The sequence below is a fragment of the Penicillium manginii genome, assembly GCF_028828005.1.
Source record: "Penicillium manginii strain IBT 31320 chromosome Unknown utg000011l:1.0-1395921.0:1.0-1396616.0, whole genome shotgun sequence".
Lineage (NCBI taxonomy): Eukaryota > Fungi > Ascomycota > Eurotiomycetes > Eurotiales > Aspergillaceae > Penicillium > Penicillium manginii.
Window position 1 is genome coordinate 771,734 of NW_026643112.1, and position 25,102 is coordinate 796,835.

At 48.2% G+C, this 25,102-nt stretch overlaps 12 protein-coding genes across 12 annotated transcripts; 3 read left to right on the top strand and 9 right to left on the bottom strand.

The window, feature by feature from the left end:
* Positions 1 to 142: 142 nt before the first annotated feature.
* N7533_013564 (uncharacterized protein) lies at positions 143 to 985 on the top strand (the record flags this gene model as incomplete). Its single annotated transcript, XM_057110214.1, has 3 exons — positions 143 to 184; positions 243 to 342; positions 483 to 985. 3 exons carry the CDS (start codon positions 143 to 145, stop codon positions 983 to 985), a joined length of 645 nt encoding a protein of 214 aa, XP_056952916.1.
* A 409-nt stretch (positions 986 to 1,394) lies between these two features.
* On the bottom strand, positions 1,395 to 2,438 carry N7533_013565 (palmitoyl-(protein) hydrolase; the record flags this gene model as incomplete). The annotated part of the gene is made up of 6 exons (XM_057110215.1): positions 1,395 to 1,494; positions 1,559 to 1,929; positions 2,002 to 2,055; positions 2,123 to 2,213; positions 2,281 to 2,292; positions 2,356 to 2,438. 6 exons carry the CDS (start codon positions 2,436 to 2,438, stop codon positions 1,395 to 1,397), a joined length of 711 nt encoding a protein of 236 aa, XP_056952917.1.
* A 453-nt stretch (positions 2,439 to 2,891) lies between these two features.
* Positions 2,892 to 4,370, bottom strand: N7533_013566 (homocitrate synthase; the record flags this gene model as incomplete). Its single annotated transcript, XM_057110216.1, has 4 exons — positions 2,892 to 3,253; positions 3,310 to 3,899; positions 3,950 to 4,292; positions 4,343 to 4,370. The coding sequence occupies 4 exons, from the start codon at positions 4,368 to 4,370 to the stop codon at positions 2,892 to 2,894; spliced, it is 1,323 nt and encodes a 440-aa protein (XP_056952918.1).
* A 642-nt stretch (positions 4,371 to 5,012) lies between these two features.
* N7533_013567 (carboxylesterase/lipase family protein) lies at positions 5,013 to 7,068 on the bottom strand (the record flags this gene model as incomplete). Its single annotated transcript, XM_057110217.1, has 5 exons — positions 5,013 to 5,818; positions 5,881 to 6,094; positions 6,150 to 6,341; positions 6,406 to 6,697; positions 6,767 to 7,068. The coding sequence occupies 5 exons, from the start codon at positions 7,066 to 7,068 to the stop codon at positions 5,013 to 5,015; spliced, it is 1,806 nt and encodes a 601-aa protein (XP_056952919.1).
* A 2,383-nt stretch (positions 7,069 to 9,451) lies between these two features.
* N7533_013568 (uncharacterized protein) lies at positions 9,452 to 10,096 on the top strand (the record flags this gene model as incomplete). The annotated part of the gene is made up of 2 exons (XM_057110218.1): positions 9,452 to 9,773; positions 9,831 to 10,096. The coding sequence occupies 2 exons, from the start codon at positions 9,452 to 9,454 to the stop codon at positions 10,094 to 10,096; spliced, it is 588 nt and encodes a 195-aa protein (XP_056952920.1).
* Positions 10,097 to 11,733: 1,637 nt separating this feature from the next.
* N7533_013569 (uncharacterized protein) lies at positions 11,734 to 13,208 on the top strand (the record flags this gene model as incomplete). Its single annotated transcript, XM_057110219.1, has 3 exons — positions 11,734 to 12,069; positions 12,128 to 12,298; positions 12,369 to 13,208. The coding sequence occupies 3 exons, from the start codon at positions 11,734 to 11,736 to the stop codon at positions 13,206 to 13,208; spliced, it is 1,347 nt and encodes a 448-aa protein (XP_056952921.1).
* A 345-nt stretch (positions 13,209 to 13,553) lies between these two features.
* On the bottom strand, positions 13,554 to 15,014 carry N7533_013570 (uncharacterized protein; the record flags this gene model as incomplete). The annotated part of the gene is made up of 2 exons (XM_057110220.1): positions 13,554 to 14,926; positions 14,984 to 15,014. The coding sequence occupies 2 exons, from the start codon at positions 15,012 to 15,014 to the stop codon at positions 13,554 to 13,556; spliced, it is 1,404 nt and encodes a 467-aa protein (XP_056952922.1).
* A 905-nt stretch (positions 15,015 to 15,919) lies between these two features.
* On the bottom strand, positions 15,920 to 17,205 carry N7533_013571 (uncharacterized protein; the record flags this gene model as incomplete). Its single annotated transcript, XM_057110221.1, has 4 exons — positions 15,920 to 16,221; positions 16,306 to 16,405; positions 16,609 to 16,869; positions 17,086 to 17,205. The coding sequence occupies 4 exons, from the start codon at positions 17,203 to 17,205 to the stop codon at positions 15,920 to 15,922; spliced, it is 783 nt and encodes a 260-aa protein (XP_056952923.1).
* A 1,733-nt stretch (positions 17,206 to 18,938) lies between these two features.
* Positions 18,939 to 20,577, bottom strand: N7533_013572 (uncharacterized protein; the record flags this gene model as incomplete). The annotated part of the gene is given in 3 exon segments (XM_057110222.1): positions 18,939 to 19,055; positions 19,072 to 19,848; positions 19,927 to 20,577. 3 exon segments carry the CDS (start codon positions 20,575 to 20,577, stop codon positions 18,939 to 18,941), a joined length of 1,545 nt encoding a protein of 514 aa, XP_056952924.1.
* A 140-nt stretch (positions 20,578 to 20,717) lies between these two features.
* On the bottom strand, positions 20,718 to 21,083 carry N7533_013573 (uncharacterized protein; the record flags this gene model as incomplete). Its single annotated transcript, XM_057110223.1, has 2 exons — positions 20,718 to 20,784; positions 20,857 to 21,083. The coding sequence occupies 2 exons, from the start codon at positions 21,081 to 21,083 to the stop codon at positions 20,718 to 20,720; spliced, it is 294 nt and encodes a 97-aa protein (XP_056952925.1).
* Positions 21,084 to 21,924: 841 nt separating this feature from the next.
* N7533_013574 (putative GPI anchored protein) lies at positions 21,925 to 22,657 on the bottom strand (the record flags this gene model as incomplete). The annotated part of the gene is made up of 2 exons (XM_057110224.1): positions 21,925 to 22,167; positions 22,244 to 22,657. The coding sequence occupies 2 exons, from the start codon at positions 22,655 to 22,657 to the stop codon at positions 21,925 to 21,927; spliced, it is 657 nt and encodes a 218-aa protein (XP_056952926.1).
* A 424-nt stretch (positions 22,658 to 23,081) lies between these two features.
* N7533_013575 (P-loop containing nucleoside triphosphate hydrolase protein) lies at positions 23,082 to 23,285 on the bottom strand (the record flags this gene model as incomplete). Its single annotated transcript, XM_057110225.1, has 1 exon — positions 23,082 to 23,285. One exon carries the CDS (start codon positions 23,283 to 23,285, stop codon positions 23,082 to 23,084), a length of 204 nt encoding a protein of 67 aa, XP_056952927.1.
* Between the last annotated feature and the right edge of the window lie 1,817 nt (positions 23,286 to 25,102).

Here is a 25,102-nt window from a genome sequence, read left to right on the forward strand (position 1 = left end):
TAGGGCTGAAACCCCCTGCAGCTCTGCGCTCTGACTAGGAACCTCCGACCTGCAGATACACCTCCTCTGCTTCCTCTTGTTCTCTTCTCATCCTCTTTCCACTCCCCATATAGGACACACTGTCCAAAAACACTACCACAAAATGCATTTCCTCTGTTTGCACGGCGCCAGCACCAATAGCGAGGTCCGCCACTTCATCCCACCTTGAAACACCCCACTCCATACTGTACTAACCCCGACAGATCTTCGAGATCCAAACCGGAGGATTGCGTCAAGCCCTCGAAGCCAAGGGTCATAGGTTCACCTTCGTGAACGGCAGTCTAGATGCGAGCGTTGAAGCAGGTAAGCCTATCAATGCTTCGTCCGACCTCGGGATATATATCTCGCTGGCAGTTCGCAACCTTCGAGTTCAACTTGAAGTTGCTTCCCCTCATGACATTACACAAAAACCAAATACTAAACCAACTCAACCTCGACCACAGAACTCGAAGGAGTCGTCGAAGGACCCTTTTATAACCACTACCTACGCTCTCCAGCACTGCCCGGCTCATCTCTCCACGACGCCTTCGAACACACCTATCAAAAAATCACCGAAAAAGGCCCCTTCGACGCCGTAATGGGTTTCTCACAAGGCGGAGCCCTCGCCGCAGCTCTAATAATGCACCACGCGAAAACAAATCCGACCTCGCCACCGCTTTTCCGCGCTGCTGTCTTCTTGTGCGGTGGAGCACCCTGGGAAAGTTCCGGGTTGGAATATGTGGCTCCGAAGCAGGATGAGTTCCCGATTTCAATTCCGACGGCGCATATCGTTGGTAAATTGGACCCTCTTTATCCGGATGGTATGAAGTTGTTTAAGCTGTGTGAGCCGGCGAATGCGGCCTTTTATGATCATGGGTCGAAGCATATGGTTCCGTTTGATCCTAAAAACAACAAGGAGATGATCAGGGCTATTGAGGAGACGATTGCCAAGGCGATGAGGGGGTGAAGTGGGGTATTGGTGGCGGCGGTGGTGGTGGAAGCGTTGAACTTGCAGGTGTTTTGGTTTTGGATTTTACTATTTTCGCTTGCTTTCGATCTGTTCTTGAACGGACATCTACTGTCCAGGTGCTTATTATTTGTTTACCAGTATCTGGCATTGCATTATTACCTAGGCGAGCGCTTTCTATCACATGCATCGATCGTTTCGGCTTTGGCAGGTACAGATCGAATGAAAAATAAACAAACATTGTAGATGTTTCAACTTAGGTCTGGTGCTGCTTTTGCTTTTCCGGTCGAGAGAGATATTTTGACCACAGGGCTGCAGCAATCAAAACCACGAAGCCGAGAATCAAAGCGTAGCTCCATCTACCAGCAGCATCGGTAACACGCCCAACATCAGTATTCTTTTCATCAAGTCATAGACCAGCTGACTGGCCGTTCTCAGCCGGGATGACCTTGGAGAAGAATTTCTCCAGATCCTGGATCTCAACGGGATCAGCCGAGTGGCCGAGGTTGCTGGTGCAACTAGTTAGCATCTCCGCATTCATGCACAACCAGAAAGAGTCATATAAGGACATACCTGTAAGTATTGAACTCGACATCGGTCAAACCAAGCTCCTTAAGCTTCTCCGCCGACTGGCTACCGTATTGGTACTTCACAACATCATCCTCGTCACCGTGGGCCAGGAAGAAAGGTGTGTTCTTGTTCTCCCACTGCTCGGGAATGAAACTCTTGATCCGATCGCTGAGAAGGAGGTAGCACGACAGACCAAAGACACCGCCCAGCTTCTTATCGCCGGTGAGGCCGGTGAAGACGGACATGGCGCCGCCCTGCGAGAAACCGCCCAGTACGATGCGTGTCGACACGATGCCGCTGTCGATCTCTTCCTTGATCAGGCCGTTGAAGTAGTCGCGGGAGCGAGTGATACCGGGTTCATCTTGGGAGCGGAGCTGGGGGTTGGTGTTATGTCAGGGAGACTTCGTGGGGAGAGATTGTTGTTTGTTGGATGGGGTGGGACTCACGTCGCTGCCGAGGCTGGAGATGTCGTACCAGCCAGGCATGCTCATGCCCATGTTCTGGAGAGTTGTTAGCTCGCTCACGATAGGCGATGTGCTTTATCCGTTCTCTATGCGATTGACGTACCACTGTGATGGGAATGGAGGGCGCATTGGGGAAGATGAACTTGACTTCGTCGAACATGCCGCGGCGGCGCCAGTTCTGAGCGAGGGCCATCCTGGATGGTCAATCAGTCAGTTGTGTTGTTTTCGGTATGCAAGTGTTTATTGTCGATCGTTTCATACCATCCAGCGCCACTGTAGATCGAGAAAGGTGGTTAGTTAACTCCGTTTGATGGGCTTAGTTCATTGTTGACCAACCTGTCGCCCAGACCGTGGGCCATGATCACCGTGGCGGTATGCTTCTTGAGAGCAGGGACAACATAAGGAGCGCGAGCAGCCATTGTGAAAGTGATAAATGGGGTATCAAGGAGAAGAAGGAAAGGATGTAAGACTGGGGAAGAAGAAGCGTCTCGAATTCATCCGATCCCGCAATTCATTATTCTGCCGGTTTTAAATTCCCACTGCTTCATTCATCCTCACCGCACCCCACACCGCAGAGCATCAATGAGGGTCCCAAATATTCCCCACTTCTTTCAGCCACATCTTTGATACAGCAGTATCAAAAACAGATTTACAGCTACACTCTTCGACTCAATTTTTCAAGTCTTAAGATCAAACACGCTGACCGAAATAGGGCCTAGGCGTTGATTTATAACTTACAATGACGAATTAATACGATACAAAGTGTTTTTATTCTCGCTCAACACTCTTACTAACTACTATAAGGTATACTGGACTCGCTTTTCTGCACCTAGGTGCTTAGATATGTACTTTCCCATCTCCCTTGCAGAAAATTAGGCACTTACGACGTCTCCGAGCTCCTTTTCCTTCGCCACAAATTGCGCTGCTTCGTCTGCAGTGAGATCCATCAACGGACTGTCCTCGCCCGACTGAATATTTCGATAGTATGCCCGGATGATACTATCGGCATCATCGATCGCAATCGGGCGGATATCGGCCAAAGCCTTGATTTTAACCGTGCACTCTTTGTATTGCTTGTCGGTCATCTTGATGTTCAACTGCTGCGCCCTGGATCGAATAGCGTTCCATCCAGTCAACCGTGACGCAAAATGCACGTAGCGGGTCATGCCAAAATCCACGGGGTTGATGATTTCGTAGGTACTGGGGTCATTGAGGATGGCCTTAGCATGAATACCTGGGATCAATGTTAGTGGCTTCAAGTTGTCTTGGGAGTTGAAGAGGAGTACGTGCCGGCCTTATGAGTGAACGCGCAGAAGCCCGTGATATAGTTGTTGAACGGGATATTAATTTCCACAGCCTCAGCAACAAGATCCTCCAGATCCTTGATCTTATTCAGCCGGTACTTAGACTTCACATATTCCGGATGCGTGGCAACCATCCGGGCCATCAGGCCTCCGAGCGGAGTAATACCATTCCTCTCACCGATCCCCAGCACTGAAGTGTCGATGTGCGTTGCACCAGCTTCCAGGGCACAATACGCATTTGCAATTGCGCATCCAGCATCGTCGTGGAAATGGGTCTCGATATCGCAACTAACTACGCCGCGGAGGACGCGAATAAGCTCATATACCTGTCGTGGGGATGCACAGCCAATTGTGTCGGCAACGCCGACTCGGTCCACGCCAACTTCGTCGACGGCAGAGTAGATTGAGAGGAGATCTACCAAATCTGAGCGGAAGGAGTCCTCTGTTGAGAAGCGGACTTCGATCCCTTGCGACTTGACGAAGTTAATTACTTCAATGGCGGTCTTCTTGATGTATTCAATGTCCTTGCCATGGGAATGCTGGCGCATGAGAGACGAAGTTCCGATCATCACGTCGCTAATTCAAACTTAGTCAAGAAGGATAGTAATGGCAAACAGAGGACTTACACGCCATCGACGCCCGTGGCCACGGCAATACGTGCATCGTCCATATGGCACCGAATATGGGTCAAAATCTTGGCCTTAAGATCCAACTTGCAGATAGCCTCGCAGTCAAGCCTCGACTGCTCCGAGGCACAGGGGTTTGTGAGTTCAATATAATCGACCCCGAAATCATCTAGTGCCCTGGCAATCTCAATCTTCTTCTCCGTGTCGAAGAAAGCATTGGCAAACTGCTCGCCCTCGCGCAGCGTACTCTCGATGATCTTGAAACGCGAGACATTACTCAGAAAATCGCTAACCCCATTGCCGTGGCCGTAGGGGTTACGGCTCGCAGGGCTGAGGCTCGAGGCTGTCGAAGTTAGAATGTAAACGTTGCCAAATATTATTTAGATATCGTACCTGTGCTGTTGTCACTGGCGTTTGACATTGCGCTATTCTTATCAGGGGTGATCGTGGGATGGTGTGAGGATGCATGGTTGACAGAGGATATTTCGCGCGTATTTAAAAACAATTATCTTGCCAATTTCACAAGTCATCCATAAATGAGTCACAAGTCATTCATGAATGAGTCAAAAACTGTGATCGCCATGGGAAAATCTGGGGCTTTGCTCCCAATGCGTATCGGAATTTTCCCGATCTGTCGGGATTTTTCCGGGCTTTCGGACCTCCACCAAATGTCCCATCTCGTTTCCACCTTTCAATTACCGTACGCCAGGATGAAAATGAGCACACAGTTACAGTTAAGAAAATGTTTAAATTTCTACCTCTTCCGAGTCGATGCAATCGTCTCTGTCGGCTGGCTTGATACAGAACCCGCCCCATAGAAAATTTGGAAAGAGTCCAAATATTCGAGAGAATATTCGAGAGGTTCCGATTGAACTCGCAACGCCCGAAATATGTCTATAGATCAGAGTCGTATCTTGCCTAGGTTCTAGTACTACTTACTAGGCATCTTAGTTTAATTATGCAGCCGACTCGGATGATAATACGTTAGATTAGACCGGTTCTATATCATAATACTAACCTTCAAGAAATCAATACCATTCGTAGATACTAGTACATTCCTCATCTATACAAATACAGTCATATGAAGCAACATAGCGAACAGAGCCAGGAGTCCTCCAGGCAAGATGGTTCCAGCAGCACCGATCTGAGGCGTTGGAGATGAGGTGGCCTTCGCGGTAGCCGAGGCTTTTGCAGTGCCAGATCCACTTGCCAATGAGGTAGAGTTGGTCGTCGCCGAAAGCACGGTATTGACTTTATCCCAGAGCTGGCAAGCGCTGAAATCGATCGTTCCAGGGCTGGTTGAATTGGCAAAGTACAATCCAGGAGTAGTGCCGTTCTTAGATGGCTGGAATCGAGGCCACTTAATGGCATCGGTTGAAGGAGCCGCATTCCCTGCCATTGCCGTCCACAAACTCACCATCTGCTTGCTCAGATGGTACTCTGCAGCTGTAGAGTTGCAAGAGTTTCTACCTGACAAGTCGAAAGCCATGTTACCGAAGACGTAAGAAATCTCCGCGGTATGGGTAGCACCCAGTGAAGAGACGTCGTCTTGTTCAACTGATTCCATCCAAGCACAGGTGGTGTTGTGAACGAACTCGTAAGCCCATGTAGGAACGTTGTTGCGCGCAGTCGCAATCGCGCCACGATATCCAGGGCACATATAATCGGAGTCGGTGATGACTTTGGAAATAGCGCCAAGAACGGCCAACTGGCCCAAAGACACGAACTTTGATAGAGGGTAGTACTTCTCAACTGTTGAAGCCATAGGACCGTAGTTTGCCTTGAGAAAATCCCGATACCCAGACTCAGTACAGGCTGTTTTGTTCGTCGTGCACGTGTCGCCAGCGTAGATGACGCCTTCATTTTGGTCTGATAATGAGGTTCATCGGTTAGCTTGTAAAATGAAAAGTTGATGGAGAGGAGTGACATACTAAATCCAAAGATCGCCGGGACTCGCGAACCACGACTGATAGGCTCCTGAGGAATGACCTTGCCATCCACATAAGGATAGAAGGTATGAGTGTGAGCACTAGTGACACCAATGGCACCATCCACTCCAATACCATAACTGATATAGCCAGATTCACCATCCTTTGTGTAGGCCCGGAGAAGATCGCTTGCAGATTTGGATTGAAGACATGATTTCTACAGAGAAGTTAACACCTTGAAAACACATGTGGTAGCAATGGTCTGGTCTCACGTCACTGGAGTCGCATCCAAGGATACCCGCGTAGTTCGCACCAGTGGTTTGCAAAGTAGCATTAGTAACGAGGTTCTTGCCGCCGCCAGATTCAGAGATGAGACTGTTGATGAGTTGAGGGGCCTTCGGCAGAGAGGAAATGATGAAAGCGTCCTCGGCACCGGCTGACTGGCCGAACAGGTTCACCTTATCCTATTTGGAAAATCATGGTCAGCTCCACATTTCTTCGCCATTGGAAACCGAGAGGCTCAAATACCGGGTCACCGCCAAATTGAGCAATGTTGTCTTGCACCCACTCCAGCCCAAGAAGTAGATCCTGGATTCCCTGGTTTCCGTAAATTCCAGCCTTTTCAAGTGCCATGAACCCCAGGGGTCCAAGTCTGTAGTTTATGGAAACGAGAATTGCACCTTCGTCTGCAGAGTTGCAGCCATCGTATAGAGTGTTGGAAATTCCACCATTCGTGTTAGAGCCTCCGTATACCCAGACTCTGACGGGGAGTTTTGAGTCTTTGGTGGCATCGGATGGAGTCCAGACATCTAGGAAGAGGCTAATCCAGATTCAAGTTAGTAAAACTACTGACAGGGTAACGAAGCATGATACTGGATTGATAGCGCACCAATCTTCGGACTCAGCTGTTGTTTCGTTAAACACGCTTGTCCATTGGATACAAGCAGGTGGCGCGGATGTCGCATCAAGTATTCCGCCCGGAAATTGCTTTTTGGCGACGGGGGACTCGAAACGGAGGTCTCCAAGTGGAGGCTCAGCATAAGGAATTGACTTGTAATAGACTGCATTTGCATCGTCACATTTTCCACCGGTAAGGGTACCAGCATCGATCTTTACGGTCGGAATTGAAGTTGAAGTGGTTACTGCTGCCAGGGCCGGCAGAAGAGCTGATGAACTTGAAAGCAGCTTCATGTTTCTATATGGCCGAGAAGGAGGAAGGGGATAATGACAAAACAACAGAAATACCGTTGGAATGACAACTCCTTTATAAACAAACTCTGGCCCCCGGGTCCGTCTTTCCGTACTTGTTGGCCCCCGGGATTGAGTGCAATTTGGAGGGAGGGGGCGAGGAATTGACTTGGCGTACCCCAGCCTTGTAGGAGTGGGTCTAAGGTGAAGCTGTACCAAGATGGGCGTATGATTGGATAATGACGATGCTGATCATGTACTGGATAAGGCAACAATGCGAGGGCCAATCATATCCGGTCATGATGAGCTTGTTTTGTTTTTCTATTTATAATCCTAAGTGAAGAATAGGCTGCAGCATCTCCATAATACTGCGATGATCTAGGCTAATGATCCACATGGCGACGATTGCGATGCATAATTAGTAGTCAAAAAGGCTGAGCAGAAAGGCCTAGCATTGCCTATACTTCAGACCAGCAATCTTTAGGGCGGAGTTCTCTCTAAATATAGGGACTACGCGAGCTATGCTCAAAGTTGCTCCAGTAGGAATATTTACGGAGGGACTTGCAGCACTGAAATTATCAATTGAAGTAAGAAATTCCAACCTGAATTCGAAGTATTTGGCCTTTTAGCCACCGAGCCCCATGAAATGCGGGGCCAGCTCCAGGGCATTGTTCAAGTTGTCTAAATTGACAGATCATTCCCTAAGTCGAGATTGAACTCATTTTGTTATGCTCCTCATTTGGAAATGAGTGACCTTCGGGGCACTTAAAAAGTGCATAAAATCGGATGAACCAGTCATAATTCAAACCATAGACGATAGTCGAAGGTGATTATCCCAACTCGGTCAGGAACAGGGGCGTCAATGGTGACTCTGCTGTCTCCAGTCTGATCCCCAGCTAAACTAAATGAACCCCGATAATGACGCACAAAGCCCGAGGATTAATCTTTTCAAGCTTTTGATTTTGTGCATGGGGTTCATACAATTGCTCGGCTCAGGCGAATTCTCATTGGCGCTCGCCATGCAGACCTAAAAGAGTTAGTCGTGATCAGCGCAATTGGCCCCAATTGGCCCCAATTGGCCCCCAATCGACAATTTTAGCGTAATTACGAAAACTGAGCCCAAGCGCGCCCCAGTTATGAAGAGAAAAATTCATCCTTCGCGTTAAAGTTTTCAGCTTCAATCACCGTGAAGTCCGCCTTTCATGTAATGGCTTTTTTTAACGGCCATTTCGCAATTGAATTCCAAACTTTTAATCCACCGCCTTGCGCCTGCTGAAGAGTTGAAAGCTGGTCCGAGTCGCAAGTATCTCCAGCCCAGCGTTGAAATATCTCGATTTCCGTTGGGCGCTGCTTCAGAATATAGTTCCTGATAACGTGGAAATATTGAATTGAGAACTTTACTAGTAGCTGCGTGTTAGAACTCTGGGGGCTTGGTTAATACTACCTAAGTAGATATAGGCATTTTGTTTCTGACAGCGGCTGCTACTGGGAAGAAGCTAGATGTGGAGGAATATGGTGATATGGATGAGAGGGAGAGAGAAGCTATCTAGACGACGGCAGGCATGCGCCCTGGGGTGCCTAGGCACCCGTCCTCAACAGTTTCTATTACAATTGGCTGCTAATGGCATTAACTAATGAATGTGCTACTAGTACGTGCTTTGAGCGGCAATTTTCACTTATTTCTGAAAAATTATAACTGCCCCGAGTATACTTGCCTCGACGTAAATCCGGTACTCATGTAGAGGCTTGTTCAAAATTAGTTACTACCTACCTAGGTAGGTACGTCGCATATCTTAGTTTTCCAGCTAGCGATGGCTCTTTATACGTTGCAAAAAATTCACATACTGCACAGTACTCAGAGAAAGATTGTTTCAAAATCTTCAAGTTCAAGTCCGAATGAATAATTCAAACCTTCCAAGTCTGGAATGAATGAATGACCCGGCGGCAGTGGTTTGCACTCAGAATTGAAATAGATCAGCAAGGGATTGGAATTTGTTTAACCTCATATAAGAGAAGCTCAGCCCTGATATTTCCTCCCCGTCTCTAAGCGCTAAGGTCATTACAATCAATAAAGTACCAGCCTAGCTGAGGCTCGAGGATGTAGTGACTCAGCTAGTTGATAAAACTACCATTACTGTAGTATCGATTCTCCTGTCGGCTGAGTTAATTTGGCGGGGCCGAAACTAACTAGTCGCACCTTGGAACCCAATGGGGCTAGCTTCCACTCAAGCGCCCAACAGCCTCAGCTGTATAGCCCGTCGCGCTCGCGGAGAGCTGCCAAGAATTAATGGTGGGCAAAATCATATAAGAACCGTTTTCTGAGGCTTCTATCTTTCTCCCTTGTTATTTCTTTTCATTATTAATTCAGCCGATACCGATATTGGCCATGTCTCAACTCAGTCTCTATCCTGTGTCTAAGCCTGTGGTGCTTTTCGAACAATTCATTGCAACACAGCCACAGGTATTGGTGTTGAAAGAGAGAATTTTTTCTCTATCAGGCGACAGCTTCGAAATAAAGTTCGACAACGGTGCACCGTTTTTGAAAGTAACAGGTGCCTGGCCATCGCTTTCTGGGCGTAAGAAAGTCGAAGATATGCAAGGCAATCACCTGTTTGATATTTGCAAGGAGCACATGCATATCCATACCACCTATTTCATGAAGGAACCTGATGGAAACAAAATTTGTGAGGTGAAGAGCAGTCACAAGAGTAAGTTTTATCACTTGGTCACATCTATTGTTCAGTAAGTTCTGACTGTCGTACTAGTTATTGGTTCCAAGGCCACTGCCACCTTTACAGACCCGGGTGCCAACGAATTGGCCTTAACCATGAAAGGAAACTGGATGGACCATGTTGCCAATATTGTCGAAGAACAGACCGGCGATACTGTGGCTCGAATCTCCAGGAAGCTTTTCACAGCTCGTCATATGTTCTTCGGAAAAGACAATTATAGTGTGATAGTGGCACCTGGCGTGGACATGGCACTCGTCGCTGGCTTATGTATCTGTTTCGACGAGAAAAACAATGATTAGTAAAGAACCTCGGAGGCTCATCCAAGAATGGCGCTGGATACTCATGTATATTGGCGCAAAGAATCCATAATTCGGACAGAGCAGGACTGGGAAGAGATTCGGAACACTATTAGTACAAGTTGAAATTAAGTAATGACGTCAAAAGTTCAAGTTCATTTACCATCTACTCCAGACCATTTTATAATGTAGAATCGGCCTTCAAAGCCACTGGCATATGATTGTTCCGCATTCCTGTGTCTGCTTACTAGTAGAAGATCGAAAATATTAAACCGCCGGCTCTGCGCTCGAAGATTGCCTAAGCTTAAGTTCTTGTGTGCAGTTGACGAAAATACCTAAGACTAGTATTAGTTAAACCAATCCAATCATAAAACCGTCTTTAGATTTCTAGCAAGAAAACATTGAAGGGAAAAACCAACTTTAGTGCGGGGTATTAGTTATTTAACTGTTAGGGGTAATTTACCTGTTCTTGCCATGGACTATGGGCTCCCAATACCTGCGCCTACCTAAGTTCACATCTAATCAAGATTCTAATTTTGTACCCAAAATTTGATCCAATGAGGCGATTTGGCCGTTTCGACCGGCAAGCAAGAATTACGACGGTGCTGAGGTGTGGTGCCTGAGGCACCCACCACGTCCGGCTTTCACATCTCACCTTCCCAGCCACCCTCCTTCTCTCTCCCTGCCAGATATCCGTATGTAGGCACCATTTCCTGGTTTCCCTTCTCCATCAGATGGCGAAGCAAAGCTAATATAGAAACTGCTGCGAGGATCCGGAGCCCAATCACCGCGACTGAGTTGAGTATGGATGGTTTCCCAGCTCTCGCAGTTCTTGCCCTTCTGAGGCAACGGACGCAGCCGGAGGCTAAGGCTGCCCTAACGCGGGCCTAATGCTGGCCGCTCCAGATGGCCAATTATAATCTGACAAAATGTCTTCTCGAGCAAGCAGCTGAGAATGCGAAGTGCCGAAATCGTCAATGCTCCATGCTCGGATTCAATTCGCCGCCTAGCGAGCCCGCGAGGCTGATCGTTGCTGATCACCGTCATAGCAGACTTCGCCCCCCGTTGATGCATTATTAAAAACTGCTTCATTCACTCAAATGATCCCTCTGAGATCACCTGAGACGACTACGACCTGTCCCTATAATTTGAACGACGTCCGACCTTCGTGCATACATTGTTGCGTGTTATAGGGCTGACTGGATGCAACAGTCCCCACCGCTACGGCTTCCAAAACAGGTAGCTTTGTGCGCGGTGCATAGTTTTCTTCCTACTCTCTTTGACCCCCTCTCGCTGTCTTTGACCCCTTTCGTTGGATTGTTATGGTGGGAGTTCCAGGCAGATCTGGTGGATGCGCAACGTGTCGCAGGAGAAAGAAAGGCGTACGTTGAACCCTGAAGCCAGCTGTGGGCCTTGGGTCTCCCCTCGTATAAGCTTATTCTGATACCTTGAGTCTGAAATAGTGTGATAAAAATAAACCATTTTGTGGTCAATGTGTCGAAGCGGGGCTGGTATGCGAAGGTTACGGCCGTCACCATTCGGTGTGGATCAACTCAACATACGGCGAGGACCGCAAGAGTCCAGGCGTTGTACGCACACGAACAAGCGGTCCCTCAACCATTACATTAGATGACTCTCTCATGAGAAGTACTAGGGAGGACCGGTATGTGGGTCTCTATCTGGCCGCATTTCTGCCAAACGGTCGCCTCTTGTCGCGTGATGCCTCATACATCTCGGCTGCGGGTTGGCTGAAGTACTACGACGGACTATGCCGTTCCGAGAAGACCCTTCGTTTTATCACGCTCGCACATGGCCTGTCAATGCTGGCCACCAGGGATAAGGACAGTCAGATGAAAGTAAAAGGTGTCCAGGCTCATCGCATGGCTCTGCAGGAGATGCGTAAGGCTGTGCAGGACTCGCAAAGAGCCACTGGGGATGGGCTTTTAGCGGCTGTAAGGCTTTTTCGTTTCTATGAGGTTAGTAAGACTTTCATATACCAGCTCTGGAATGTGATCAAGTTCCTAACGATACAAGATTCTATATGGCGCTGAGTCAAATGGTACAAAAGATTCAAACCCTAACGCCCAGATCAAGGGTTACTATGCCCATACTGAAGGTGAAATGGCCCTGTTCATGAATAGAGGTTGCCAGAAGAAGTGGAGCGAACCGGGAAGGTATCTACTAGCAAGCGGACGTATCGTATCGGTGAGTAAGGTTGAAACTTTAGACTGTGCCCACAGATCGGCGATGTTGGTGTTGATTTGTCAATCTCTAGTTTATTTTTGGCGTTGGCCGACGAGAGCGCTCTCCCTTTGATGATAGTCAATGGATGACAGTTCCTTGGAAAGAGACAAAAAAGTCACCTCTTGAGGAATTGACCGATATTATGGTCCAAACCCCCGGCTTATTGGAAGAGCTGGACAATATTCGAGCATCCCCTGTGGCAAAGCGTTCCCCACTGGTGTGGGAGGAATTTCTTGATAATTGCTCCCGCATCGAGCGACAATTACTTGCCTGGAGGATTAGCATGGGAGATGATATAGGAACCTACGACTACACCCGATCATGCAGTACCCTCCCACTACCGAAAGAGGATAGGGATTATCCAGTGCTGCATATGAGCTTCTTTTACTGGAGCTGCTCTATCATTCTATACACCACCATTCACATCGCCATGGATCAGGCGATTCGAAACCAAGTTGACACCCACTGTTCTCCGATTCCATTCTCGTCGCCGGAGTACCCAAACTATCACGATGAACGGAATCCTACCCTGCACGCTCACAGAATAATCCACGCTTTGCCCCTATCCTATAGACCTCACGCAGGCGGCTATGCAGCCCTTAGTTCAACCTTTCCGCTTGGCATGGCCGTGCGCTATCTATTGGTCGCCCATCTTTTCCCAGGTAACTCCGGACATACAGAATATGAATTCCTACAACAAACTCTGTCGCGGCCGTTCATGGGTGCGTATATCGCACGTTTTATTAATCATCTACATAAAGAAGCCACACCGGCACAATCTCTGAAGGATATGCCGGGATGGCACGGAACGGAACTGAGGGCTATGAGATGGTGGTTTGGACCTGCGGCTGAGATTGAGTCGGAGCGATAGAACCAGACTACCTAGTACTAGTATAGGGACGGCAAATAAAAATGATAGGCGTTGGCTCTCCTACTATGTTCGCCCCGTACCCAGGTAGGAAACTAGGTGACAGGAAATTAGAATCTGACTGCAGCCATCGAGTCACTTGAGAACTAACGCACCACTGGTAGCGGGTGACAATTTCAGAGTTCTTTGGTGCATCAATGGATAAGTTTACCAAAAGCTTTTCTTAATGCAGCGTCAGGTAGTATTAATACCTAGTAGTATCCGCGCAATAGTAGACAATTTTAGACATTAGAAATTTACTGGAGTACGTAGTAGGTAGGTATATACACGGACACATCTATTTCCCAACTAATAGCCCGCCAATTGGCGCAGTTCATCCCGACTTGACTGAATAGAAGCATCTATCAGTTCATCTTCCACGATATCCTCCTGCCACGATATAGCCAGGACAAGACAGCCATCGCCGCCCGTGACAACCGAAACGCCGATTGCATTACCCATAACACTGGCACACTGCGAAAATGCCATGCCCTGAATAGAAGGCTGATCTGGAGCCGAAGTGGACAGGACGACGCCGATATTCGATACTTCAAATGTCTTATCCCGATCTTTTCCGACCCTTGACAGACAAAGTTCTTCTTGGAAGTTGTTGACGAATTTGAGGAGGTTTGGCCCTACATCCGCACCCTTGCGGTCCAAAGTATCCTGGATAGTCTGTCGCGAGCGGCGCGCTTCTTCCCAAGGAAATTCTGTGGAGTCATCCGGGGCAACAATAGAGCGCGTGTAGGACTCTTCAATATCAGCTACGAAAACGCCCATTGAATCTTCCTTAATGACATCTGGCAGAAATCGGCGAGTGGAGAAAGCGCCGGTGCAATTCAGTTTGGAGAATCGTTCGGGAATATGCTTGAATAGCGATCGAGCATAAACTGTTTGAAGGAGCGCAGTTATCGTTGTCCGTTCCTGGCGACAAGCCTTTCTTAATTGCTCGACCAACCCCTGAGAAAATGAGACTAGCCGGACACGAGTACTCGTCGGTGGCTGGATCTTCGACCCGGTCCACAGTGCCGGATCTCGAGGCGCATAAACCTTCGCCTGGAAGATCTTCTTGGCTAGGAACCATAGAGAGAGGGGCATAGGGTGGATTTCCTCGATGTTAGGCAGCATTGGGTTCTCCGGACTGGTCACCGAGTGCGGCGTCTCGACGTTGGAGGCTGCCTGTGTCTGCAATGCTCGCAGGAAAGAAGTGTGAAATGACTTGCCAGAACCACCGTCACCGAGTGCATGGTGCAATATCAAGGCTGCGGTGAATCGGTGCTTGTCTTGTTTGTCGACAAGTACGTGCAGTCGCCAATAGGGATTAGGCGCAACGAAAGGCGTGTTGTGTTCTTTCTGAAGAAGAACCTCAAGATCGAGATCCGGGGAAGTTTCGCCGCTTTCAAGAGGCGCATCTTTTGGGATGCCGTATTCTCGCTGCGTAAATTGTACTACCTTATCCAGGTCGATGGTGGGGAGGCGTACGAAATAAGGGTCTTGTGTTTCGTCAGCCGCTGGGATGGCGGAGAGCGAGGGATGCTGTGCGATGACTGATGCCAATGCCCGGAGTACATAGTCCTCGACTGGCAATGTGAAACTCTTCGGTAGCTTGTATGTTGCTGCTACGGCGAGATTCAGATAGAAGCCAATCTGATGACGCGCGGTGGAGTATTTTTCCAGCCTCCCTGCAGGAGGTCAATTACATGCCCCGAGAGTGGTTGAGATACTATCACAAGACTCACCAACAGGGCGAAGCTTTTCAAATTGATCCATGGTGAGACAAATAGTGAGACAAGTCGTAAATTGACGATGCAGTAGGGGATGAGGCTATCTCGGCTGCCTGTTGAGCCGAGCAACAAGTTGGTTCGGACCTCGGAATGTCAAAACTCTTGGCCGCCCCACATTAACTTGCCTGCAGCTCTGATTTTAACGGCTTAGACGCTAAACTGACTCAGTTATTGTACCGCAAAATATGAAACTTGATAACTGGGGTGGATAATATCCAGAGCCCGTGATTGGCAGATAAATTTGCCTCCCAAAAGAGATTATGGCTGACTCGGAGGCCATCTGAATGCTCCAAGGTCCTACGGCGAGCCGTGCAGGATGCATAAATCTCCGAAATTAAGCATAAATCTAGATTACTCTTTCACGAATCCTGATGGACAAGCATCGCTTTAGGGCGAATTGAAACACAAAGATTTGTTGCAGAAGTTGGCACTATGCAGCTATGTGCCATAACGGAATTAGTAATGTTGCTCCAGGCCTACTGGAAAACACACACCACGTTCCGCAACGAAAGCCACGATCGCTCAAGCCTATAGGCACATCACCTAGAACAAACTCTCTGGAGGTTGATGGGCATCAAATCCATGATATTAAAAGACATTTATCTTATTGAAGTCCGGACCTTTATCCATGGATTAAAAACTTTCTACCGCGGCGCCTTTGCAACGATATTTGCATGGGGCTAATATTGGTCATAATGCAAATTTTCAATTGACTTCATTCTCTTTCAAAGGGCATGGAACTGAGATAGCGTAGAATAGCTACTTGCCGGCCCATTTGAACTATAGAAGTATTGAATATTCGTGAATATTCCACTTACTTACTGAGACTTCGCTCGTTCATCTCCGCCCCAGAGACCAATTCTGCAACATAAATGAAAAACCCAAGTGCAATCAATAACCCTCGATACATTTCTCTAGACTATCCTTTACCGAAGTGAAATCAGATTGACCGTAAAATGCTTCAAGCAAATCACGAGCCCTTGCACGAGGAATGACGTTAGTCCGATCCCGTATCTCATGTTCAGGTGCATTCGGAATGAGGGTGTTTTCGGGTCGCAGTTCGCGAAGCATCTTCACAGTATTCGTCCACTTTGTTTGTTCTCCAAACGCAAAGATTCGTTCAGACTTGACGATCGGGTCAAGTAGACCAAGCACGCAGAGTCGAGCAGTATCTTCGACATCAACATACCATTCTAAAGGGCGACATACATCATTAAAATCTTTCATCGCCAAAACAAAAGAAATGTAACAAATTAGAGTGCTGGAAATAGACGTACGTTCGGGAAACCGCGAAAATGCGGTTGCGTCACCTTGGAGCAATTTCCGAACCCAGCCCATCGTCGAGCCGGGGATCTCTTGGTGAAGTATCTTACCGACCTAGGAAAATCAGTGGGCCACACAGATAGCGACACGACTAGTACAACAACCATAAAGCATGGCAAGACTGTATTAAACTCAAAAGGAGGTCGATGCGAGTTAACCCAGTTCTATGACTGCTTTTCTCCTTCGGTTTTCGATGCTGCGTATACTGCGACCCCCTTTTCTCCTTGTGGGGTATCATCATCCTATGCAGCCTTTACGGCGGCATCGTTCCAAGTATCTGGCATTGTTCTTAGCAGTTGAACAAGCACTCTTCGCACTAGGTCTGTCTTTGGCTGACCAGCGTAAAGCTCGCGTCTGTTTAGCTCCGATGTCAAAGAATATGTGGAGCTCGAAGACGATGTCAACACCACTCTTTTGATCGAGGGCTTCCGTGAGGTGGTCACTAGGATGTTCAGTGTCGCGTGGACAACCCAAGGTATCACCGGATTGGGATCGGTCCCAAAGCTCAAATCAGACGCCTAGAGTGTTTAGTATGATGATTGCGACTCCGTTTGAAGTTAAACGTCAAATTTGCTCAAAATGGTACGTATCAGATGAATGACCGCATTCACTCCGTCTAATGAAGTGTCGACCGCGACTTGATCCTCAAACGGAGACAAGACGACCGTTTCGAAAGCACCCGGTCATTATTTCCCTTCGTGATATTCATCCAGCCAGGCCTTTGGGGAGCGAACAGTTCCCCGGACAATGTATCCAGGACCGAGTAATTGGTCGACAACATGCGAGGCGATATAGCCGTTGGCACCTGTCACAAGGACCCGACTTCCACGTGATAGCGCGTATTCGATACTCATCCTGAATGGGTTTCCAGCTCAAATAATGGCAGAAAAGAACTGGGTTCGATTTCTAGGCCCCCTCGCACCTTTGATTGATAAGGTCGTTCGGGGTTTGCTCTCCACTGCTTCAATGTTCGGGGTTCAGTCAGGTTTACCAACGGAATTACAGCTGCGGACCAAAGCCGCGGTATTGACGGATCTCTGGGCCTTCCGTATGGATCGTACGTTTTGTCTCGGCTGTAGATGGATGCTGGGTAGCGGTAAAAGCGGTCTTCTTGGACATTTTCCAAGCCGTCCTCAGCTGTTCGCTACTCGCGATGGTTGTAAGTAGTAGCCTAGCTTCTGTGGATGCTAGGATCAATCTCATCCATTCCAAGGCATCGCATGGCTACTAGTTTGATCTTTGCTGTTAGAGTTGATGGGAGGTAGTGGGTGAGAGAAAGAGAGCAAATGGCTGTGTCCGTGGAATGGCAGGCACCTTTGATGCCTGAGGCGCACCAATGAAACAACAGCGGCCCTCGGTTCGAGACATACAAAACGCATTGATATGAGAAAGATAAACGTCCCATGTTGACACGTACTTGGATCACAAAATTTACCATATATTAAGACCATGAGATCGAGAATGACTATGACCGACTTGGTCGGCATTGATGTGGAACCAGTTGGTAACAAAGTTGCCCTAATTTACGATCTACCTACTGAAAGATGGGAATGCTCGCTGGCTGTCTGTCAAGCAGACGGGTCGATCACAAGAGGACAAAACCACCACTCGAAGAGTGCAGGAGAGTAGTAGACGGAGCGTGACGCTATAGAGGAACAATCGAACGAATGACAGAACTTCTCTTAGGCAGTATATCGATACTGTAACCTTAGCAGCCTCCGTAGAGTATTTTCGAAAAGGGGAACATGCCTCTTTATATTGATACTAGGGAACGAACGCTACTTATTTCCTCGAAACTAAATGGCAGCCTTGTTGCTAAGGCCCCAGTCACCTGACCCCGATGTTGAGACCGAAATCCCCATTACACTACTTGATTATCACCCTGAGGGCCTCGGTAAGATAACCAAGTTAATTGGCTCACTCCCCTTAAGGTCAGGATTAATCTGTTCTTTGAAATCAATTGCTGATGACCATCCCATACTAGTAACCACCTCGCGAATATAATGACCCGCAAACGGGTGAGCAATCATCCTCTGGGCCTCGTTTTCTCGCCAGAACCTTTTGATGCAGAGTTGTTTCTCCGCTAAACGAAATGCTGTTCCTGCAATGAGGTAGTCCGAGTCACAGCCCGAAGAAGAAGTCAAAAGTCCAACTTTTCGTCGTTTTAATCGCTCTTCGTCTTCGGAAAGCGGGCGTTGGAGAACTGTTGTTGATAGACAGTTGATTTGGCTTAGCTCGTTGCTTGATTGCGAACATGGCTTCCATTCATGTGGGAATTTATCCTTTTCGAACCCCAAACAACGCGAGGTGACAACTGCGAAGGTGGCTATATCAAGAGAGTCCGATAGAATACTGATCCACCTGTTGATCTTATTTGTCTTCATCTGATGAATCATTGCGGGATGGGAGAAAGGCCAACAGGCTCCGAGATGCCCCTCATGGTCAATTCCCGTGTCCTTCAATTGCATCACTGTTCTGATCATCAGTTCTCGAAAGAATTTGAGATCAAAGGGCACGTCTGGTAGCAATGTTTGGACAGTGGTTATATCCACTGAACGACAGGAAGAGTTGACATTGATGGATGAGTTCAATGTATCACGATATTCCCGGAGCCAGCATGATCGGGCGCATTCTGGATCTGCAATTGAATGTTCACATCCCGCTGGATCAATGCCTCGCCTTTCGATATGATAAAGTCGTATAGCTTCCCAAAGGCTTACTCTGCGAGCATTGCCAGTGCAAAGGCTGATTTCGAGCCCGACCTGAAGGTGAAGAAATTCCTCAAAATCGGGATAGGACTGTTGGAATTGCCATATGATGTTGTCTTTCAACGTGACTTCATTACGGCGTCTGAACGTCTGGCTGACGCCAACACCGGATCCACCGTAGCCCATACCAGCCGAAACGTTATAACCTTCCATTGTACTGTAGTTCTTGCGCGTACCAAGATATCCAAAATTGTAGGACACCCTTTCCTCTACCCGAGGGATTTTTGATTTGCATCGTGGATTGACAGTGATCACCGCGTGAGATTTCGTATCGGTTCCAATTATAATGAGCGACGTATTGTCCAGCCAGATATGGTCTTGTTCTTCCACGTAGTCTGGGACATCTTCAGTCCAATGGCAATTTATTCCATGCGGCGAACTTTGGTACTCTTTGGGAAGAGGAACAATGAACCCCCTTTGAGTTCGCAGAAGTGGCGCCTTCATGGGAGTTCCTCCAACAAGCTGGACGGGGCCCCAAAGTTCTTGAAGATCCTGAAGCCTCAATGATATTTTGAGACTCCCTTCATTAAAACCGTCCCCTGTAGTCCCTAGAACCCAACAGGGACCTTTAAGATATTTATCAAGGCATGCCAGCTTGCGTGGTCGGTAGGAATATCCAAATCCAACATAGATACTTTCCAGTGAGCGTCCCCATAGGTTGACATCAAATGCGCAAACATGGGATCCAGAAAAAGAGACAAGACCGATGGAAAGAACTCTGGTGAGTGTCTTTAAAAGGGCTAGATGATCAGACACTTGCCGATCCAATAGATCATGTCCAAACATCACAGAAAGAAAAGATATTACCTCTCCCAGAGAGCCCTGGGAACAGGAGGATGTCAATAGTTCGATGTCATGCAGAGAGACGTGAATCACCTTGGCAATATTAGAGCAAGGGGAGGTCTCGACAAGTATGGAAAATTGATCCCCACAGAGTCCTTCTGATCTTAGACGACGAACTGCATCGGCTGAATTATTGATCATATTTATATACTCACTCTCACAAAGTTCCTCTAGGTCAGGGCCGGAGCCCATGCCACACATATCCGCCGTATCTACCTCGAGTCTCTCTAGCTTTCCATAGTGCGAGGCAGGGTCCAGGATGTGCCCAAGACTTCTTGGAGGACGTCCTTCAACATCGTTGCACAAGTTGACACCGCCAGAAGTTGCACGGTGCTCGAAAATGGGAGACTCGGCAGGATAATTACTTAGAGGGATGAACCGGGACACTTCTGTTTGGGAAGACGATTCTTGGGATGTTTTATGACTATCCTTTGGGTATAGACCTGAAGGTTGGGTTTGTGCTTGTCCCAATTCATTCGGCTCCATGGTCTGATCGAATGCGTTGTTAGGCCTTTCGTGAAGTCGGATTTGTGTTGTCTGTGTTAGATCGTTTCCGTCTTGAGGTCTTGCTTTCTCATACTGGGCAGAATGAGGAGAGATAGCATCGAGCTCCATTGAACTTGAGCTTTCCTCAGCAGAATGACACAAGGCGATATGTGATCTCAGATTATCCTTTCGGTTGAAAGCGCGGCTGCATTTTGGATAAGAACATCTAAACTGCCCACGGTCCACATGTTGGGTTAAAATATGTCTTCTCAAACAAGCCACATTAGAGAAGCCAGAGCTGTTGGCACAGCCTCTCCATTCGCACCGAAGGTGTCCCTGGAGCTCATTTCTTTGTTTGCCTGATTAACCGGGGAACCACATTCTGTGCTGGTCCGGTAGGGCACTTACCCCATGGGTGGGCGATCGCGGAACTCCACTTGCGAGGATAACCGTGAATGGGCATTACTAATCTGAACAGCTCGAACGGGGCTGCGAGTATCGGCCGGAGACCAAGGAAGAATATGCGATATCTCGGGCCGATCTGTCTCATCCGTGTTCACGAGGTCATGGTTCGACCAAAGTTGAGTCGATCCGATCACTGTAAATGCAGATGGATCTGGTAGATCTTTGGCCATTGTAGTAATCAGCTTACAAATATGGGGTTTAATATAAGATTCGAGTTTCCAAGGTTTGGGACTTGGACATGTGGAATTTATGATCATGAATCAAACACCCAGCTACACAGGTAGCGAGTGCACGGACATAACTGGCACTCGCAGCGGGGTTTGCAGTGTGGCTTGACGTAGAAATGCTCAGTCAATTGAATGTGAGGTGTGTACAGATGCGAGCTGATTTGCCCAATCGGCATGCCCATCTGAGGCAGCCCGGCACAGCCACCTCGGTTGCAACGCAAACATTTTCCACCGCCTCTTACAAGGAGCCAATCATGATGAATATAGGTGGATGCACTGTGTAACACAGCATGAAAATTGAGCCTCACCAAGGGCCAAAACTGCCCCAAAACCGCCTTGGGCATCAACCTCAGCGCAGCAACCAGGGGCGATGAAGGGCCAAGACCGGGAAGCATAACGTGGGCTAAGCCTTGGACCAAGCACCAAAGTGGACGAGACGGCGATGCCGGGGCATTTAGGACCAAATGAGTTGCAAGAAATGTGCAGTGAAGACTACTGCTCATAGCAAACAGTATTCCAATTTTGACACATCCATGTGAGAGATTCCAAGGTTGTTCATTATTCAAGCTAGATAATTATCGGTGCAAGGCTGATGACGCTTTGGAAATGTCGGGAGTATTCGCAGACTAAGAAAGATAGTTACGACGGCGATATAAGACTTGGAATAACTCCATATTTCATAGCAAATCGAACCCAGATCTGCGCCAAATGTGTGAAAAAACATTGGAACCAAGTTGGAAGCTCAGACCTGGAGTAGCTGAGCAAGCATAGTAACCACGCAGGCCTATATGAGCGCAAAAGCACCCAGCAAGGCCGCACCGAAAACACCCCACGAAGCAAGTTCCAATCCTTGTCCACTATTTTCTTTGGAACTGGACCCAGATCCCTGTGCAGTACCCGAGGCAGTAGAGACATTCGCCGTGCGTTTGGCCGAGTCGCCCGTAAAATCAACGGCCTGGAGCTTGGTATCATTGGAGCAAGAGGACTTGTCGAGGGTAGCGTTCGAAACAAACTGAATATCGGCGCACTGAATAGAAAAGACATTAGCCTCATTGCAATAACATCAAAACGATCAAACTGAGGAGTAAAGCCGGAAGGCCTACCGCATAAAGACCACCCGAAGGATCGCCATTCGACTGCACCTGCAGGGTCGCATTCATACCATTGACGACATTCACGCCAAGAATCTTTGCATTGTACTCAACATCTGCAAGGCAGAATTCACCGGCACCCTGCACACCGAAGGTTGGGTGGAGGGTGATATTGTAGTTTGTGTCCGGGTCATTTCCCAGGCCGAGGAGGACGGTTAAAGCTGTTTGGGTGTGGCCTAGCTTCAGGTCGATGGGAATTGAGCCTGAGAGGGGAACCTTTGCTCTGTCGGTCATTTGGGATAGACCGCCACAGGGAAAATTGGACATTGTGTCTGCATTGAACCCGCGAGATGGTGGTGAGACGAGATGGAAGTGCGCAGTGGCTGTACTGGCCAGAGCGAGGAGGGTCAGGGTTTCGATTTTCATTGTGGCCGTAGTGGATACTTCAATTGATACCTAGGTAGGAACTTTATAGGCAATAGAGGATGTGGGCGAGGAGGGGAGAGTGGTGTATTTGTAAGATGTCCTTGATCTTAAAGAGCGACTTCCATTTTTGGGTGGACCCTGACAGAGAGAAAATAATAAGAAAAAAAAGAAAAAGAACAACCTCAACAGTGGAAACTGTGGGGGAAGCCACGAGGGAAGAACCATGGAAGTAGGAGACCCCGAGGGAACTTGGAGGGTTTTGCAAGTTGCTTCACACTACTTCTGGCGGGGCAAGCCACTGCGTTAATTTGCTCAATACTGCGCAACGCCATAGACAGTTTCAATGCTCACATTTGTCTCGTATGAGACTTTATACGCGACATGATTCATTCCCTCTATTTGTTACTGCTCACCCAGTTCTAGTTCAGGCACTAACATAGTAATATCTCGTCGCGGCACCATACTCCAGCACAGCTTCGGATAGCGTACGCTGCACTGGAACAACAGCCTGACGCCACAGATGTACTTCATAAGACTGGCCCATCGTATCGACCGAAGCCAACGTGCAAAGAAACCTTCTCTGTCCGTTGCGAGAAGACTCTGCCTTATCGCCAGTAACGCCATTCATGTTCCCACTACAGGCGTGAAAAAAGCAAAGGAGAACCGCTATATTCAGACATTCCTGGCGGGATGGTGGATTCTACAGTAGTGCTATTCCTAGGCAGATTCTATCGGTGAATGAAATTCCTGGTTTTCCCAAGGGAACTCAACCTGACAAAGTTGACGAAAGAGTGTCCTATGAATCCGACCTCATGCTTTGTGTCATGATAGTCTTATAAACACCTCGCGCTGCGAATCGAAATGCAATGTCCACCGCTTGAGATGGAATGCATCGGCAAGCTCTTCGATTACACCGGGTGCCCGCATGGATCGTGATACAATCTCATCGACAGGTAGATGGAGGCGCTGGGCTCCAGTTTCTCTTCGGAGAAGTTTGAAGGGGCTACCAGAGTGACTAGAGTCAGTGGGAGGAATAGTATTAGTTTGCAAGGTTCTCCTTTGAAGAAATATTAAAAACAGAGCTAAGAATATCCCTTATTTACTTGAATGTAATGGCGGGCATCCTCATTTGTCCAGATCATTCGGAAATTCGGTTTATACCAAGGGAGGTAGATTATTCGTTGGAGGCGCAGCTAAGAGCATCTCTGCGTATCGAAGAGAATTTTTCGTTACAGCCGTGTCTAGAAAAATAGGATTCCCGCACGTCGGAACGGCAGTCTTGCACTTCTGGGCTCCAGATGGTTCAAGCAGGTGTTTGAGAGTCTTTGTCAATGTACCTTGGTGAGACGGGACCATAGAGTTCTTCAACCATTTAGAGGAACCTACCTACATCCGCGATAATCCAGATATACTATTGGAGAAAGGAAAGACTAATGTTGATTTCATGGATATCTTTCATCCGGTCGGCTCCGTGCTCTAGAATATCGCGGGCGGCCTCGGACCCGGCTGGATCGATGAGATACAGGTATCCATATCTTCCATGGCATCGGGCGAGAGGTTCACGATCCGAAGGCTGCACACGGCATGGGTCCGAGCCCATTGTTTTTCTCCGTCGATGCTGTCTTGCGGGTTATGGGGGTTCGTTCAATCAGTTAGAGAACCTGAGGTTCACCGGTGAAAGTACCTTCAGGTTAAAAGGTATTTGTTGGCTGCACGTCGCCAAAAGGGTCCTCGGGCGATGGGACTTATCGTGCAGTACCGGTGCCGGTCCTTTGGCTGGCAAGGAGGAGGTCTGTCCACTTAGCACGAATTTGGAAGGTCATTAACCGCTGATGCTGATATCCTGATCTCATGGAGGAAATCAGACCTCGTGCAGTGTTTCCAGCCGGCTCAAAAATGGAGATGTGGACCCATCTCTCCAGGTAGGGACCCATTCAACAGAGCGTCTGGGACAGTCGTTCCAGCCGGGTAATGCTGAATATATTGCCAGACCCTGTTTTTCTGTAGGCGAAGAGTGTTCCCACACTACTGTCCCACATCCAGGGCAGAAGTGGATACACCATGTCCTTGTATACCTAGGTAGGGCGTCCGTAGTAGAATTGACACCGTACATCTCGCCGGGTCGAATCATGATGACTGAATCGGTTAGACCGGCGTAAGCCCTGACCAAAATTCCTTGGGAGGTCGATATATGCTTGGCACCTGGGCATAGTCGCCGAGCGAGCAGATTATTACTTGAAGGAGTGGAGTACTACTCACAACTCCTCACATTCAAAGTCAGCAACCCCCGAACGGCACTCTTCAACTCGTAAAGACCCACAGCACCAGAATCAGTTTGTCAAGTAAGAACCGCAGGGACAAATCCAGATGTGAGTTGATCTTCCGATACAAGGCGGATACGCGTCGCGATGAGGACATCCTTCGCGGACGGCTCGGGCTGCTGCC